The 19,409-nt window shown below is 37.0% G+C and overlaps 1 protein-coding gene and 1 long non-coding RNA gene across 3 annotated transcripts; both read left to right on the plus strand.

Annotated features, from left to right (window-relative positions):
• The first annotated feature begins 13,244 nt into the window (after positions 1–13,244).
• On the plus strand, positions 13,245–14,650 carry LOC149685933 (uncharacterized). 2 transcript variants are annotated; one of them, XM_089871147.1, is made up of 3 exons: positions 13,245–13,936; positions 14,024–14,396; positions 14,571–14,650. In XM_089871147.1, the coding sequence occupies exons 1-2, from the start codon at positions 13,612–13,614 to the stop codon at positions 14,368–14,370; spliced, it is 672 nt and encodes a 223-aa protein (XP_089727273.1). In that variant the 5' UTR covers positions 13,245–13,611; the 3' UTR covers positions 14,371–14,396; positions 14,571–14,650. The 2 variants fall into 2 exon arrangements, with proteins under 2 accessions (XP_089727273.1, XP_089727272.1); XM_089871146.1 differs by having other exon boundaries at positions 13,245–14,396.
• Positions 14,651–17,290: 2,640 nt separating this feature from the next.
• On the plus strand, positions 17,291–19,256 carry LOC149685934 (uncharacterized). Its single transcript, XR_016384106.1, has 3 exons — positions 17,291–17,856; positions 17,946–18,051; positions 19,120–19,256. It is a non-coding gene; the product is annotated as an uncharacterized LOC149685934 (long non-coding RNA).
• Positions 19,257–19,409: the final 153 nt, after the last annotated feature.

The following is a 19,409-nucleotide window of genomic DNA, read 5'->3' on the forward strand; positions in this document are numbered from 1 at the left end:
AACCCTTTGTAAAGTTTTTGGGTGGGGGAAACTTTTTATTTGCGATTTCCGGGTTTTATAGGAACCCCTATAAATATTCGATGACTAATTTATTTGGCGCATACGCGCAATTTAAATAGTTGTACATGCACATGCAATTGCGGCAAGGGATCACCCCAGGCGCATCAGCGCAGAGCGCGGCAGCGAGGGTTGCCACTAACCCCGTTGCAAAGAAGAAGCCAGCCAAGGGGCCCCAACAGCCTTGTAAGCGAAGTGTCGCTACTTGGTGCCCTGCGGGCCAGATGCAAATGGATAGCCGTGTTGAGGGTCCCACCCCAAATATATTTAGGGGAAGGACAGTCAACCCTGACGATTTCGTCGGGGTGAGCGAGGGGAATGGGGGGCCGCAGCCGTGGTTCCCCGGTGGTCAGAGACGTCATCGGTCCCGTCGAGTTCGTCCGAATTCTCGGACGCGCTTGACTGTTTCAGCAGTATGGAAGAGGAGGATGACCTCTTCTTCCCTGCATTAGAGGAACGCAGCCCTGCCAATAATTTTTGGGTGGGGGAGTTGTAACGGCCATTTCACAAGCGCGAAAAACCGTTACCCCTGGTAGGCCGCCGTGCCCCATTGCGTTAAAATCGGCGCGTTTGGGGTATCGATTGAAACTATCAAAATATCTCAAAAGTTCGGAAAATTCGTTTAAAATTACTCGTTTTAAATTTGAGAAAAATCATTTTAAAATCGCTCGTTTTAAATTTGACAAATTCCATTTAAATTTGACAAATAAGCGGATCCTTCTAGATCATTTCCAATGCTCGCGAATTAGTGACATCAACCCACTTCAACCTCACCTTCAAGCGGATGGTTTCGAAAGAATGTGTTGTTTTTCTTAGATGCCCTCCAACACTTCCGAAGACCAATTTTGGGACATTCTTACTCATGCATTGGGTACAGATTTACCTATATATTTAAAGAACTTCTTTAAAATGATGAGATTCGATAGTCCTGTTTCAATGGGATCCATAACATCAGAAGATATTTTAGAAATGGAGAACTTTGCTAGATAGGAAACGACGGATTTTTTAGGCACAAATTATGACGCAAAGGAATATAATGGACTTTATGGTAATAAAAAGGATAAATTCCAAATTTTGCCTGGCCATAAAAGGTTGCTGGAGAGGGCTAAACAGTTAATTGTGACTAAACCACAAAACTACTTTACCCAATTCGGCTCCACATTTTCGAAAGAAAAATAAAGTTTTTGGGTGTTCAGGGAGTGCGTCATCGTCAAGCAAAGAAATACCCCTAGCAATTTATATATCGGGCAATGAAGAGAACGAAGAAGAGCAACAGGAAGTAGATAAAAATAATGGACAGGAACAACAGGAAGTAATTAAAGGCTTACTTATGCAGTGGATAAATGGCCGTTTCAAAGATGATTCTGAAATTAAAAAAAAGGTAGCGCAATTTCATATTACTGTCCAAGCTTTAGCTCCGGTAGACAGTCAAGGGCAAATACAATTTATAGCTCACGTTACTTGTCCAATTTGCGATACTAACATTAAACTCCCTCAACACTTCTATAAAAGTGGAAGTCATATCTAACTTTCTCAAACATTTAAAAAGTCACTTAGCCTTCTCAGATTTATCTTTGAACAGTAACTGGTAATGAAGACCTGAAGCAAGGATCAATTTTATCTGATCTTAAAGTAAAGCAAACGGAGAAATTCACCGAATTGGTTACAAACAGGAAAAGGACCCATAACGCTAACAACACGGACATTGATGATGCCGAGGCTGATGATCCAAATTTAAAAAATGCTAAAATAGATCACGAGGGGAAAATATTGTCGGAAGAAGCCAGGAATGGCGTGGAATCGGAGCCCACCACGTCATTTAAGCTCAAAATGTTACAAAGGTTCCAACGAGCAAGTGGAAACATGTCAAATACAGTAGGCTCGAAAGAAGAAGAAGAAAATTAAATACAAGTGATTTCACTCAACACAGAATTACATCCTACTACCGAATTTTAGACAAAATTCCGATTTTAATTAACGAAAACAACAAACTAAGTGAAACACAAGTATCGAAAATTTACGATTCGACCAAAGAAATTGACGCTTCTGTATCCGCTCTTGATGAAAAAGTAGGCCCTTTTCTTTTACGGCTTATGAAAACTGCTAGAAAAAAGTGTCAAAGAGGCAAAACTGGTCATCGTTATGACAATCCATTAAAGTTGTTTTCAACCTACGTGCTTATCATCGGGGTCGTTTGTTGTAAGAGACTCAATCAAATTTACCTTTGCCATCTGTTACTACAGTGTTAAAGTGCCTTAAAGACAATGGCCCTGAAATTACCGAGGGAGAGCTTCGAATGACTGGAATTAAGGAGTTCCTCATTGAGTAAAACCTTCCATTGAAAGTATGAATTAGCGAAGACGCTACAAGAATTACTGGGAGAGTACAGTACGACCCAAAAAGCAACCAAATAGTTGGTTTAGTTTTGCGCACCAAAGAAAAAACGGCATTTCCTATCCTCCTAGAATTTCCGCCCAATTCAGCTAAAGAAATGGAAGACCATATTTCTAACAACTGCCCAGCGGCGCTGGCTTATGTCATCATGGCACAGCCATTGGTATCTGGTGCACCATCATTTTGTTTCCTGTTTATCGTCCTTTGTATCTACGGCTTTCCCGCTAACAGAATCGATTTTCCCCTCCCCTTTAGTTCTTTCGGGTTGCTTTCATCCACGAGAGCAGTGTCTTTCATATTTTCGGTATCGGAAAACTTCTTCCGAATCACTGTCAGAGACATCAGAATATCGTACGTCCGAATCATCCACTTTGTTTGCATTAGCGGTATGATCTTCATCTGCGGGCGACACAGAGAGATCCTTTTGGTTTTGTCCTTTGGTTGATTCGCCAATTGGTTTAACTTTATTTTGGTCTATTGGTATTTCTTTTTTAACTTCTTGGGCTCTTTATCGGTGTTTGACTCATCATCAGACGATAGTAGAACAAAACAATCCTCAGATAATCCTTCTGGATTTGTTCTATGAATTTCGTTTTCTCCAGTGTCATCACCTTCATCTTCTTCTACAATTTCTGCCTCGAGAGGTTCTCTATCTTCCCAGTCTGACGGTTCCTCCTGCTCTTCCAATTCCATAATCATGGCTTGAACCGTCTCTTTTTCTGTCATCTCATTGACAATCGCCACATTATTAATAACTTCTGGTGATATTTCATCGGAACATACATCTTGCACTTGGTCTTTTGTCCAAATCTTCTACCGTTCACATTGGAACTAAATTCCGTACCAAATTATTGAAATTTTCTAGTACACTGCCCATTTTTCAAAAGTTGGTTTCAATCTCACACTTAAATATCATCTTAGAACGTTACCCGAAAGATGTTCATAGTCTCTCTAAATCACACTTAGAATCGCGTAACAAAATGAATTTTAAAGCAGTAAAGAAGATTAGTCACAGCAAAGTTCTTAATCTTCTTGAAGAAGTTCCTGAAAGCGAAGGAACTCTGCAGTACCTGATTTTGAATCGTATAATAAAGCCTCGCCAAAGTTTCACTAATAATGTATTTTTCAATTTCGCCTTTCGGTCATTAAAGTAACTAGGGTATATAATACCAACCGTATATCTCCCCTTAAACGTAATACCAGTGAATCCCTCCCAAAAATCGTAATACCGGTGAACCTCTGTCTAAAAACGTTATACCTGTGAATCGCTGTGAATCCATCTTTAAAAACGTAAACCCCTGAATCCCTCCCAAAAAGCGTATTACCAGTGAATACCAGCTTGAAAATTTAATCCGATTCAATGTTACATAAACCTTATTAATCCTAATGAATCTTCGAATTAAAAGTGTAATCCCATTTAATCTTGCCTAATATCAAATTAACCGCCAAGAGATTACTCCGTCATTATAAATCCCACTTTTTGTTGAATAATCCCAATTTTTTTAATATTTATTTATTTTATACTTAGTTATTTCCCCCTCGCAAATCTTCTCTACTGCTTTAAAATTCTTTTTGTCACGCGGCTCCAAGTCTGATTTAGAGAGACTATGAACGTCTTTCGGGTAACGTTCTAAGATGATATTTAAGTGTGAGATTGAAACCAACTTTTGTAAAATGGGCAGTCTACTAGAAAATTTCAATAATTTGGTACGGAATTTAGTTCCAATGTGAACGGTAGAAGATTTGGACAAAGACCAAGACCAAGTGCAAGATGTATGTTCCGATGAAATATCACCAGAAGTTATTAATAATGTGGCGTTTGTCAATGAGATGACAGAAAAAGAGACGGTTCAAGCCATGATTATGGAATTCGAAGAGCAGGAGGAACCGTCAGACTGGGAAGATAGAGAACCTCTCGAGGCAGAAATTGTAGAAGAAGATGAAGGTGATGACACTGGAGAAAACGAAATTCATAGAACAAATCCAGAAGGATTATCTGAGGATTGTTTTGTTCTACTATCGTCTGATGATGAGTCAAACACCGATAAAGAGCCCAAGAAGTTAAAAGAAATACCAATAGACCAAAATAAAGTTAAACCAATTGGCGAATCAACCAAAGGACAAAACCAAAAGGATCTCTCTGTGTCGCCCGCAGAAGATCATACCGCTAATGCAAACATAGTGGATGATTCGGACGTACGATATTCTGATGTCTCTGACAGTGATTCGGAAGGAGTTTTCCGATACCGAAAATAAGAAAGACACTGCTCTCGTGGATGAAAGCAACCCGAAAGAACTAAAGGGGAGGGGAGAATCGATTCTGTTAGCGGGGAAGCCGTAGATACAAAGCACGATAAACAGAAAGATAATGGCGGTGACGAGCTCCTAAAAAATCCTGTTGAAGAGGAATTAGAGGAAGTTAATGGTGGCCAAGATTGTAACTGGGAGGGGGAAGCGGCAGGCGAGGATGGAAAAGAAGAAAATCTAGAATGGCCTGAAGGTGATGAAGTCCAACATGACGATCAAAAATGCGTGAGTGATTCATTTCGTTAGGTGGTTCCGCGCGTCCGCGTATTTAGTCGGGTGATAGCTCAACTACGGGACTTGGCGACTAGACACGAACAAATGAGGTATTTGGTTCCGCTTGAAACCATCGTCTGTTGGAATCAGACTGCAGAAGCTCTCGAGGAGGAGAAGGATATTTCCTAAAATCCATCAATAGCAGAAACTTACATCAGTTTTTCTTTCGGTTCAGTGAGATTTTTAGAATTCTTTCCGGTTTTTACCCGATAGCCTCGCAACCCTAGTAGCGAATGTTTCTAAGAAAGGGTCAAATTATTTCTTTGTTCTACACCAATTTTTTTCGTCTGAACAAGTAGAACTATTATTGTGTAAACAGACATACCCATACGAATACATGGACAGTTTCGAAAGGTTTAGTGAAACACAATTACCATCTAAAGATGCTTTTTATAGTGTTCTAACTGAAGAAAATGTATCTAAGGAAAGTTATAATAATGCTCAAGAAGTTTGGAGGAGATTCAATGTTAAATATTTTAATTATATTTAGGCAATTTTCACGATCTGTGAGTGATGGTAGACACTTCAGTTAGCAGACGTTTTCGAGAATTTTATGGACATGTGTGTTGGATATTATGGATTAAACCCTGCACACGAGTTTACAAGTCCCGGGTTCGCATGGCAAGCTGCTCTACACATGAACAAAAAAAAATGTACCTATTATTAGACCACAATATGCACCTTTTATTGAGAAAAGGATGAAAAGAAAACTTTAAAGGGAATTTCTAAACGTGTCGTAAAGAAACACATACGCCACTCAGATTATCGGGTGTCTTTATTCGATAAAAAAGTTCTATTAACTCGATGAAGCGTATTACGAGTTGTAAGAACGAACTCTTCACCTTCATGCAGAATAAGATATCTCTCAATCCTTGTAATAACAAACGATATATTGTGCATGATGGAATCCGTACACTATCTTATGGCCACCACTGAATTGATATTATAGAGGAGAGGTGTGGTAACTAATGTTATTTAACTTAACTATATTTCTGGCAGTGATTTTTCAAATTTAAACTGTAATAAACGTTCGAAATAGTTTTTCATTTACAGTAATTTAAACATGGAATTTAAATGGAAAATAAAATATTTTAAGAGATTTATTGAGTAATTCTTGTACATATACTCGGCAATCATACGATCATTAACATTTTTATTTTCAGTAAATCTCTTCACTATTTCAAACATATTTATTCCCTTACACCGATAAAGTGAAAAATAGACGACATATCCTCCAAAGGTTGAACTAGAATCTCCTTGTAATTGACGCGAATTGTAGGTAACAGTTAAACTGCTACGTTCCACGAAATCGTTGAATTTAAATACGTCTGGTGGAGGCGAACGGAGACAAAATAAGCAGGCGAACGGAGACGACATCGACAGGTTAATAGACACGAATTCGGTAGGCGAACGGAGAAGAAATCGACAGGTTAAAAGACACGAAATCGGTAGGCGAACGGAAACAAAATAAGTAGGCGACGAACACGAAATCAGCAGGTTAAAAGACACGAAATCGACAGGCGAATGGAGACGAAATAAGCAGGCGAACGGACACGAATTAAGCAGGTTAAAAGACACGAAATCGACAGGCGAATGGAGACAAAATAAGCAGGCGAACGGACACGAAATAAGCAGACAGACAACATCGACAGGTTAAAAGACACGAAATCGGTACGTTAAAAGACACTAAATTGGCATGATAAAAGACACGAAATCGGTAGGCGAACGGAGACAAAATAAGCAGGCGATCGGAGACGAAATCGGCAGGTTAAAAGACACGAAATCGACAGGCGAACGGAGACAAAATCGGCAGGTTAAAAGACACGAAATCGACAGGCGAACGGAGACAAAATCGGCATGTTAAAAGACACGAAATCGACAGGCGAACGGAGACAAAATTGGCATGTTAAAAGAAACGAAATCGGTAGGCGAACGGAGACGAAATCGGCAGGCGAACGGAGACAAAATAAGCAGGCGAACGGACACGAAATAAGCAGGCGAACGGAGACGACATCGACAGGTTAAAAGACACGAAATCGGCAGGTTAAAAGATAAGAAATCGGCAGATTAAAAGACACGAAATCGGCAGGTTGCTAGACACGAAATCGGTAGGCGAACGGAGACGACATCGACAGGTTAAAAGACACGAAATCGGCAGGTTAAAAGACATTTCCTCTTTAGCAAATCTCTCCATTTCTAAAATATCTTCTGATGTTATGGATCCCATTGAAACAGAATTATCGAATCACATCATTTTCAATAAGTTCTTTAAGTTTATAGGTAAATCTGTACCCAATGCATGAGTAAGAATGTCCCAAAATTGGTCTTCGGAAGTGGTGGAGGCCATCTAAGAAAAACAACATATTCTTTAGAAACCATCCGCTTGAAGGTGAGGTTGAAGTGGGTTGAAGTTACTAATTCGCGAACATTGGAAATTTGTCAAATTTAAATGGAGTTTGTCAAATTTAAAACGAGTGATTTTAAAATGATTTTTGTCAAATTTAAAACGAGTGATTTTAAAATGATTTTTGTCAAATTTACAACCAGCGATTTTAAAATGATTTCTGTCAAATTTAAAACCAGCGATTTTAAAATGATTTCTGTCAAATTTAAAACGAGCGATTTTAAAATGATTTTTGTCAAATTTAAAAGGAGTAATTTTAAACGAATTTTCCCAACTTTTGAGATATTTTGATGGTTCTCCCAGCTTAACACTATACAAAATAATTACAATTTCCGATCTAGTTCATCTTTAAGCCCTTCTGCATGCCTTCGGTGCCACCAACCGGGCATACAGTACCAAGATAACTCACTATCCTGATAATAAGCGTCCAGAAACTCAGATTAGTCATTTGAGCGAAATAGAGATGTGGCATAAAAGGTTGGGGCATCCAAATATCAGAAGATTACAAGAATTAGAGAAGAAAAACATGGTCGTAGCTTACCAAATTTTAGAGGGGAAATGGACACATGTATGTCATGCAGGCTTTCAAAGGCAACAAAGTCAGTTTCAAAGGCTATCAAGGATATTAAATCTGATAGAGTACTACAGCTTGTACGTACATTCGGATATATGGGGTCCCGCGCCTAAGAAGACTATGGGAGGATAACCTTTATTGATGATTACTCACGAAAAGCAATGGTTTATTTAATGATTTCCAAGATTGATGCTTTCAAGAAATATCAAGAATACAAGGCCTGGGCAGAAAGACAAACAGGGGAAAAATTGAAGCACCTTAGTACTGATAATGGTTTGGAATATACGGCAAGGTATTTTGAAGATAAAGTACAAGGGATGGTGTTCAAGTCGAAAGGTCAAATATTTATTCTCCTGAGATGAACGGAGTAGCTGAAAGATACAATCGTGCCCTAATGGATTCGGTTAGAACCTTAATAGAAGATGGGAAGTTACCGCAATCATTATGGGGCGAGGCATTGTGTGCGTTTAATTATTTATCAAGTCGACTACCTCATTCAGAGATCATGGATGAAGTACCGGAGGAAAGATGGTCATGGCGAAAACCATCTGTAAGACACCTCAAGCGATATGGATGCTTGGCGTTAACCTATTTACCCAAGCAACATCGTAGTAAACTGAAAAATCGAGCGAAATTGGGGGTCATGGTCAGTTACGCGTTCCGTACTAAAGGTTATCGTATTTGGTTTCCAAGGGAGAGAAGAGTTAATGAAACTAAACACGTATCTTTTAACGAATCTAAATTGGGTGTTGAAGAACTTCGAGAAACTAAGAATGAAGAATATATTTACAATTTTAACAAGTACTGGCCGGAAAGTCATAGTACAGACAAGTCTGATAACTAGGGAACAGATAATGAAGATTTAGATAAGGAGAATATTTCAATGAATAGAACACTAATACATGAAGACAGAACACTCGCACCAGAAGGACGCAGACCACCTGAAGAGAGAAGACCACAAGACGATAGACAAGTTCACATACAAGAAGCAGAAGATCAGAGGGAGAATCTTTGTAATAACACAAGATGACGTTCCAAGAAAGAGTTACCAGAAGAACGAGGACCACAAGACGATACAATTACTAATACAATTACTTTAGGAATAGCATTATTGGAATTTAATTTTTAAATCCTGCGCCAACTTTCATCTGTCAAGTGTTCAACAGTCAAGCGCTACTTCACTCCATCATAAAAAAACATATCGTTTAGATGTTTTTTTTTTGATGGGCAAGCGCTGAGCATCATGACGTCAAAACCGGAAACGCGAAAAAGTGTACAGTAGGGAAAATCTCACATCGCTTAGTAAGCGCTGTCATCAAAGAGGGTTACTTAACGTACACAGAAAAAACACCGCTTAGGTTTCAAACACATTTTTCATATCTAAACATATTCCTAAACTAAACGTTCGAACCAAACGTCTAATATTTAAGCACTTAGGCGTTTGGAACCTAATTACTTAAAACTATAAACAGCTGTTACACGTTTAGGGACCACCAAAAGTTTATTTTATGAACGGTTTCGGATACTAAACATTTTCATAAACGCCGCGTTTAGATTTAAAACCATCCGTTTACGACGACCTCTGGTGTATAGGCGCTACCGGTTAGGTTTTAAACACCACGTGGTAATCTCAGGCGTTGGAGTACCACCGACATTTTACTTTTTCGTCTGGCTCGAACATAGATTGCAGTTGTGGAACAGGAAAGGCTAAATTTATCTACATTTATGGTGAGTATATTCTAAAAATAATTATTGGAAAATATACCCTGTATATTAGTATAAGATTATTATATACTAAATGTAAAACTTCAATCGTGTTTAATTCAGAATAATCAAATTCTTTAGAGTGAAACAGTAAGCTTGGTCAGAATTTAAGGGGGGGGGCTCTAACCTGTAAGACTTAACGGAGACCGAAGTATCATTAATTATGAACACTATTATTTCGTGAAACATTTTCGTCTTCTGGTCTTCAACAATAGTATAAATATCTAAAGTAATATACCAAAATAAGGAGCTCTGAGTTTCAGTTAGCCCAACTGGCTTTCGAGGAAGAATTACTAAAAGTGTTTTTTGAAATCTTGGAGCTAATTCAGTTTCAATATTTAGTTAACCTTCAGTTGCGTTTAATTACAAGCAATTAAGTTTAAAATTTGATTGAATTTATATCAGTTAGCTCAAAATTTTGACTGAATTGAATCCAGTCGGCAGCAGTCGGTTTCTCTTAAAGGGAGGGTGAAGTAGAAAATCAAGTGATTTTTTTTATCGATTTTTCTACTAATTATAAGACCAGTCTGCATAGTGAAACATTCAGGAAATACTTCCAAATGATTTTATAATTCAAAATAGGTTGAGATTTTAAGAATAATTTTAAAGAAGGACCTCCAACCAGTCGCGTAACGCCCTGCCTTTTTATTAACAAAATTTTCGTGGCACGTTCCGTGTCGAATGAAATTTATCACGAGATTTGATCAAATTTGCGCGCGACATAACGTGGCACGAGACATGGAGCGTGCCACGTGAATTTTGTTAATGAAAAGGCAGGGCGTTATGCGATTGGTTGGAGGTCCTTCTTTAAAATTATTCTTAAAATCTGAACCTAATTTGAATTTTAAAATCATTCGGAAGTATTTCCTGAAGGTTTCACTATGCAGACTGGTCTTATAATTAGTAGAAGAATCGATAAAAATCACTTAATTTTCTACTTCACCCTCCCTTTAATGGGATCTTAATTGTGTATAAATTTATTCATTTAATCTTAAATTGAGTGTAACTTAAGTGAGTTAATCTTAAGTTTTGGTATTCTAATATCGGTACCGATACTAAGACAGTGTTAACGGATGAGTTAATCTTCAACTTGATTAGATTTTGATGAGTTAATCTTCAACTTGATTAGATTTTGATGAGTTAATCTTCAACTTGATTAGATTTTGATGAGTTAATCTTCAACTTGATTAGATTTTGATGAGTTAATCTTCAACTTGATTAGATTTTGATGAGTTAATCTTCAACTTGATTAGATTTTGATGAGTTAATCTTCAACTTGATTAGATTTTGATGAGTTAATCTTCAACTTGATTAGATTTTGATGAGTTAATCTTCAACTTGATTAGATTTTGATGAGTTTATCTTCAACTTGATTAGATTTTGATCAGTTAATCTTCAACTTGATTAGATTTTGATCAGTTAATCTTCAACTTGATTAGATTTTGATCAGTTAATCTTCAAATTGATTAGATTTTGATCAGTTAATCTTCAACTTGATTAGATTTTGATCAGTTAATCTTCAACTTGATTTGACTATTATCAATTAATCTTCAACTTGATTTGACTGTTATCATTTAATCTTCAACTTGATTTGACTGTTATTATTTAATCTTCAACTTGATTTGACTGTTATCAATTAATCTTTAACTTGATTTGACTGTTATCAATTAATCTTTAACTTGATTTGACTGTTATAAATTAATCTTTAACTTGATTTGACTGTTATCAATTAATCTTCAACTTGATTTGACTGTTATCAATTAATCTTCAAATTGATTATTCTCAAGTTTACGAGTTTGCCTTCTTAACTTTTCAGTCAAGGGTGCATTAGGCCTACTTGAAAACGAGTTTAAAAACAATTTGGTTAATTGCCTTGTAAAAATTTGAAACAGTCGCCATAGCAGAGGATGTAATATAATTAGGGAATTACGCTGGAGCAGTTTCAGTCAAATTCACGGTTCACAAAAAAGCATTCATCGTTTGGTGGCGCTGCCAGGAATGATACTACAAAGGAAAAGTTGCAACTATTTTCCCCTAAGATCTGGCAGATTCAAAGGTTAATAGGCCGTTTTAAGGCTTGCTAATTAGATATTAAAGAGCTCCTTGACTTCATAGATAATAAGTGAAGTTTCACATCCACTCCGTAATATTATTTGTTTTCTAAATTTATCAATCATGGATCAAGTGTCTCTCAAGATTTGTCAGTATTGTGCATATTATACTAAATCTGATGAAGCTCTTTTGAAGCATATTGTGCGTTATCATAAACACTCGGGCCACCTTTACCTTCACTTGTAACTTTTGTGGGGCAGTTTTCAAAAATGCGAGTTCATATCGTAGTCATAAATTTAGAAAACATCCTGAACGTGATGAGGATATACCAATTGCACCAGCTGGTGAATTTCAACCCGCATTTGAAGAGGTTGATAGAAATTTTACTATCGATCCCAGTAAACAGCAATTTATTGAAGCGTCATATGTATTGAATTTAAAAGAGAAACATGGACTATCAGATGACTTGATAAATGACATCATGAATATGACGTCCGAGCTTATAACTACGTATAGTAACGAAATTATTTTAAATCAGGCTGAAAAACAAGAACCTTTTAAAGGATTAGAAACTGCTTACAAAAGATAGAAATTTTTCATGTCTTCAATGAATTATGTAGCACCTTTACCAATCAAGATGGGAGATTATGATAAACCATCAGTCTCTCAACCCTCGGCGAATAAGAATAATGTTAAAACTGTATTTGGCTTTTACGTTCCGTTCCTGACTTCTGTCAAAAAACTATTATTAATGCCTGAAATAGAAGAAATCATAGAGGAAGATTCCATTTTTGAATCAGCAAATTCTGAAATAATTTGTGACATATTTGATGGTGCGGTCATGAAAGCCAAAAGTTCCTCAAAAGAACCAACTGATCGGGAGATAAATTTGCTCTTCGCGTTATACTTAGATGATCTCGAACTTGCAAATCCAATTGGTGCCCACGCGAAAAAGCACAAAGTCAGTTTTTTATTGGCAGTTGTTAAGTGTTCCGCCATATTTACGATCTAAGTTAACTTCAATGCAACTGCTTGCAGTTGCTAAACACAAAGATGTTAAGTCATTTGGATTGAGCGCTTTACTGAAGAACTTCAACACAGATTTAAAGGAATTATTTACTGGTGTTAGCTGCAACGTAAATAGTGTCAAGAGAAAAGTGAAAGGGAAGTTAGCCTATGTCCTAGGAGATACTCTAGCTGCACAAGAAATTGGAGGTTTTAAAGAGGGTGTTGGAACTGCCTTTAAATTTTCTAGAACTTGCGAGATAACAAAGCCTGATATTAATCAGTCATTGGTATCTGAAACGTTTTCTCTTCGTGACAAGCAGGAACATAATGATAGGCTAGAGGCTTTAGAAAGCTGATCGAAGAAAGCCAAAATTTATTGGTCTAAGCAATATGGTGTTAAAAGCAAAAGTCCACTTTCAGAAATGCCAGACTTAACTTTAACGCAAGACCTTTTACATGATCCCATGCACGTGCTACTCGAGGGAGTTGTAAAGTACGAAAGTAAACTAATGCTTCACCACTTCATATACCAGATAAAACTGTTCACCCTCGCTGAGCTAAACTATTCAATTCAATCATTCAATTATAGCAAAGTAGAAAAAGAGGTGAAACCATCGCTGATAGAAAAAAAACATCTGGAAAAATCGGGAGACCTAAAACAGACTGCGTCAGCAATGAAAACTTTGCTATTACTTATGCCATTATACATAGGGTCTGAAGTACCGAAAAATAACCCACATTGGCGAAATTTTCTACTACTTACTCAAATAAAACAATTATGTCTATCTTCCATTGCAAACAAGAGCGCAATTTAAACCTCAAATGCTTAGTCGCTGAACATAACGAAAACTTCCAAATTCTCTATCCCAACTCAAACATTACACCAAAAATGCACTATTTGGTACACTTTCCTGAACAATTAAAGAACTATGGCCCCTTGAGATTTCATTCATGTATGAGGTGGGAGAGCAAACACTCTTACTTCAAAGACAAAAGGTGGCGCTGTTTTAAATCTGTTCCTAAAACAATGGCTTTTATGCATCAGCGATGGCTTTGTCTTCAACAAGGTGATGGAAATGGTGGGAAAAATCAACATTTTCTTGGTGACGTGGATCTTGTTAATGAAGGCTACGAAATTGGTATTGAAAATGATTTAAAACGCTCATTACGTATGTTTGATGAAAATGCAGACGAGACGTTTACCATGCTTGTCAGTCCATCAATAACGGTTTACGGTCATTTGTATGAAAAAGACACAATTTTGGTGCAGAAATACACAGAAGAAGCTGGACCAGCTTTTATGATTGTTATCAATACTGTTTGCATTAACCTGGTTTCATACGTTGTTTTTGTGAAAACCGTCACGCAGTACTTTGACAACCATTTGAATCGCTATATAATTAAAAGACCATCTTGCGGAGAAACGTTTTTAATTCCAATTAAGAAACTTGCTTTTAAGTGGCCTCAAATTTGCCATTATATGGACGGCAAGTTCTTGGTACTGCTGTACAACGCCCCAAATATAGAGCTGTGTTAATCAACCACCTCATTTTCTATTGCGTGGTGTGTATAATCTCTCAATTCTCGTAGACATTTTTTTATTTCTGGAATATTGAAACATTTATGCATGATTAATTTGCCCAACACGGGCTTAATTGTAATATGTTTTTTAGATGTATGTGTTTTACCATTTTTATTAATGTCACAATCTCTTTTGACACACAATTATGATTACAGGTACATATTTTAAAATATATTTGAAACAAATGTCTCTTTTCAAAATTATCAACTTGAAAAGAGAAATTAAGAAGGCTATTTTTGCTCAGGATTTTGAAGATTTTATGGATCAAGGTAAATTATTCTGGTAGTACCCTTCGTTTAGAAAGTTATACGGTTTGGTTATATTCCTTTTCAGGATGTTCAAAATTAAACATTTCGTGAACCCCTTTTGTAAAAATTGTCTTGGAAGGAGATGGTACCGAAATTGATGATTGGAGTGTTCTCATACATTGTTGCGCTCACCAAATAATGATATTGGGTGAAGGGGAAGTGTATAGATCTTCAAATATGTCATCAATTTCTCAAGATTCTAACCTCTTACAACGTCAGGTATGTTTTGTGTCCTACTCAAGAATCTTTCGGTCAATCCTATCATTGTGGTATATTTAACAAACCATATGCTTAGACTGTTTTAGTCTAGGATCGCAACGCCGATGATTTTTCAAACGAAGAGAATATTTCCGTAATTTCTGCCAGCTCTTCAAGTGCGTTACACGAGGAATTTTCAGCTGGAGCTTCATCATCACAAGAGTTGACGGTAAGTTTTCATTTGAGAAAAAAGCCAGAGAGCCTATCTAATTATTTTATTTGAAAGCTATTTCAGTTTCAGTTTAGTATACAACCCCATAATTAAATTTAATTTCAGGCGAGGGTAGAATCTCATACCTTACAAATAAAACTTCCTAGATTTTCGGATTACACAGAGAAGAGACTTCAAGATAAAAACCAATGGCTATTTTCTCGAAAATTGTTAATGAACTTGCGTACGGATTACTAGCAAAACACGAGATGAATACTAGAAAAGAGTATGACTTGGTTGGACACCTCATGTTCAAAAAATATCCTTGTATTCAAGTGGACATCGAAAGCAAAGTGCCATGGGTAAGATACATTCGAAACTGAGTTGAAAGGGCGTATAAGTACATTGATTTTGGACTGAAATATTAGTTATGTCTAACCACAGCAATTTCCATTTCTGGTTCCTTAGAAATTTTTGACAGACAAGCTGTCCGCTAGAATTTGGCACATAAGGTGGATGGAAAAATCGAAACTGAAGGATTGTGAAAGTTTTGGTGCTAATAAAAAGAAAAATTAAATTGGCGAAAACTTTAGACGAAGCTTGTTCAGTAGAACTTGAGATGCCGGAAATATCGTACGATAGTGCATTATTGGAACTTACAGCGTTGTTTGAAGCACCTGAGTTAGATATTCCAAAGGTACTAAAATTAAATCGATCAACGTATACAAAGAGAAGAAAATGGATGCTCCAGAATAAAGTGGATCATAATTCGATATTGGATAAATTTCCTCAATTTAGTGATGTTCGTTTTGTGAGTAAAATTTCATTAGTGGTAGGAAAATGATTTTTTTTTTAAATAATTATGTTCTTCCTTTTAGCTGGAAGCGGAACTCAACCTTATTCTGAAGGTAGAGGATTCCATGAAGATATTTCTTGAAAATTTTAAAAAACTGAAGGAAATTTTGGGAAATGAAATTTTGAAAAATCATTGTGATGATCTGGAGGATGAAGACAATAGTCAATTGAATAAAGATCTGGAACTTGTGATGTTTTTAGAGCGTAGCCTTATTACTACTGGTCGAGTGAAAGGTTCCCAAAAAAATTGTGGACGCAAGAAATCGAAAAAAAATCAACCCTTTTCAATTGTAAATGTCACTCAAGTATGTTCTGTAGTTTTTTCCTAATGATATATTTTAAATAGATTCCAATAAATGATTATACTTCCAGGACGAGTTTCCAGTTTCAAACTTAATCGACGCACCGCAATTGGTCATCGTTCAAAAAAATGGCGAAAAGCAAATATTTATCCTGTACCAAGAACAGAAGTTGAAATGTACATTTCCATAAGTTTTGGGAGAGGCTATTTTCTCTCTGTTGGCGTATTACTACGTGTTCGATCTTTCTTATCCAGGAGTCCCAAGTCAAGTTCTTGGCTTTTACCAAGAATACATATTAAATGACTACACCCCAAAGTCAGCATTTAAAAGATCATACAAATATTTGAAATTTGTGGAAAAGTACTCTCTAAGTGACCTAAGTAAATAATGTTATCACTGATTGTCAATTTGCACAATCGAGTTTTTCGTGAATAATAATTAAAAACAATAGTTTGATGAAGAATAAAAATAAATTGATGAAGAATAAAAAAAATTGATGAAGTATAAAAAAATTGATGAAGAATAAAAAAAATTTATGGAGCACTAAAAAGAATTTGATGGAGAATAAATAAAAATTGATGGAGAATAAAAAAAATTGATGGAGAATAAAAAAATATGATGGAGAATAAAAAAAATTGATGAAGAATAAAACTTTTTTTGAAGAATAGAAACCATATTTAACTTAAATGGTTTTTCATTAACTTAGACCAACATAAAGTAAACCTAAACGACTTATAAGCAAATCACGTTTAAAATATTTTCGTCTACAAATCAAAACACGTTGGATAACTTTTCACCTACCCACCTATACACGTTAAATATCTATTCACTAGATACCTAAATACGTTAAGAACCTATACGTGAGTAAAACTAAACACATTTAAAAGCTATACACCAAGAAAAATAAACGTTGCAAACCTAAACTCATTATAAGCAAATCACGTTTAAAACATTTTCGTCTACAAATCTAAACACGTTAAATAACTATTCACCTACCTACCTATACAGGGTGTTTCTGAAAAGTCCATCACAAATTAAGGGGCGTGTTTATGGGACCAAACTGAGCGGAAAGTACCAAAGAACATGGGGTGTACAACATTTTGTTACGGAGATATGGCCTTCCAAACATTCGCCCCTAAAACAAGGAAATATCCAAAAATGAGGAGTAACACTTAAGACCGACTAACCAGCTTGTTTAAAATTACTAGACAATTTCAATAGCCTTTAATCGAACAATTGATTTCTACCTTTACTAATCAGAAGCGTATAAATGAGTAGAAGTATGCCTACGGTGGTAATGTAAAATTAATCCCAAGTGACATGATGTTTCAAGATCTTCCCAGCACCAAGTAAAATGGTTCTGATTGAAGGGACTTTTATTAGCACAGCGTAAACAACGTTATTTTCAGGAATTAGTCCAAATGTCCACGGGCGGCATTACAAAAACGAGGCAGTCTTTCGAATGATACTTGGACATGTTGGAAGATCCCTGGCTTGTTCCTGTTATCTCAAACCGTAAAAAGCTACGCAAATCTTCATCATCACGGACAACACTCTTGTACGTTAGGTATGACCTTGAGAAAACCTAAAAGGACATCTCGAATGTATTTGAAAAACCCATCTCCAATTAAGGGGCGTGTTGTTTGTTTCCAACAGAGTAAACTCGCCCAGAGAACAATTACAATGCAGAGCCACGTTTCGGCGTTAATGGCCCACAAAGGTGGTCCCAAACAAAAGAACAAACTTTAATTTGTTTCGTTCAGTAAGTATTTCATGTGTCATAGATAAAACGCCATGATTAATGCACAAAGAAAATGTTATTGACAAGTTTTCGGACCGCGATGCTGAAATGTGGTGGTGCACCATCGTGCATGAACCACATTCTGTTTATTAAACCTAAGGGTACGTCTTCGAGTAGTACTGGTAAATCGTCCCGTAAGAACTACAAGTAAGCCACACCATTTAACCTGGGCTCTAGGAAATATGGCCCAATTAAATTGTCACCCACAATACTACACCACACGTTTAAGCTGAATTGTACTTTGTGAATTCTAACGCAAGTTGCGTGTGGTTTTTTCTTAATCAGCAAACCAATTGGCGGCTGCTTGTTTTTGGATCGTCCTCGAAAATAGTGAGAACTTCGCTTATTCTTAAAAAACAGAGCACTAAAACAGAGCACTATGTTTTTTAAGAAAGGAATAAAAGAGGTTTCACGTACATGTGTTTGTTTTATTAAACTCATAATTCAACGAAGTCTGTTACAATGCCTTTCTTCACAAATGCCGAATATGCGGATATGCACCTTATGTATGGACTAGCCGAGGGGAATGCCGCTGCAGCTGTACGCTTGTATCAGGAAAGATTTCCGCAGAGGCGACTACCAAATCGACTGACGTTCGAGGCTGTGGACAGACGTTTGAGGCAAGATGGACGAATCCAACCGGCTGGACCTCAACCTAGAGCGAGAGCCATCCCAGAGGCCGTAGAAGACGAAGTTCTCACCATTTTCGAGGACGAGCCTGAATCAAGTACCCGCCAAGTTGGTCGCCGATTAGGCGTAAACCACACGCTCGTGTGGAAAATCCTCAGAAGCCACCGGTTTCATCCTTTCCATGTTCAAAAGGTTCAAGGTTTGAATCCAGCGGACTAGAGCCCAGGTTAAACGGTGTGGCTTACTTGCAGTTCTTACGGGACGATTTACCGGAACTACTCGAAGACGTACCCTTAGGTTTGGTAAACAGAATGTGGTTCATGCACGATGGTGCACCACCACATTTCAGCATCGCGGTCCGAAATTATCTTAACGCAACCTTCCCTTTGCGGTGGTTAGGTCGAGGTGGACATGTGGAGTGGCCTGCTCGATCACCCGATCTGAACCCTTGTGATTTCTTTCTTTGGGGCCACCTGAAAGACTTAGTTTATCAGACTGAAGTGCCCGATGTTGAAGAGCTACGTCGACGAATAATTCACGGCTGTCAAACAATTTCCGAAACTCCAGGCATTTTTCAACGTGTAAGGGAATCATTTGTAAGACGTGCTAATGTGTGCCTTAACGCGGGTGGTGAACACTTTGAACAATTTTTGTAACTAGTTGCAATTAAATGTTAAAACTTGTCAATA

This window comes from Phalangium opilio, unplaced genomic scaffold, assembly GCF_054372755.1.
Source record: "Phalangium opilio isolate 3A_F unplaced genomic scaffold, DU_Popi_V2 ptg000032l_1, whole genome shotgun sequence".
Lineage (NCBI taxonomy): Eukaryota > Metazoa > Arthropoda > Arachnida > Opiliones > Phalangiidae > Phalangium > Phalangium opilio.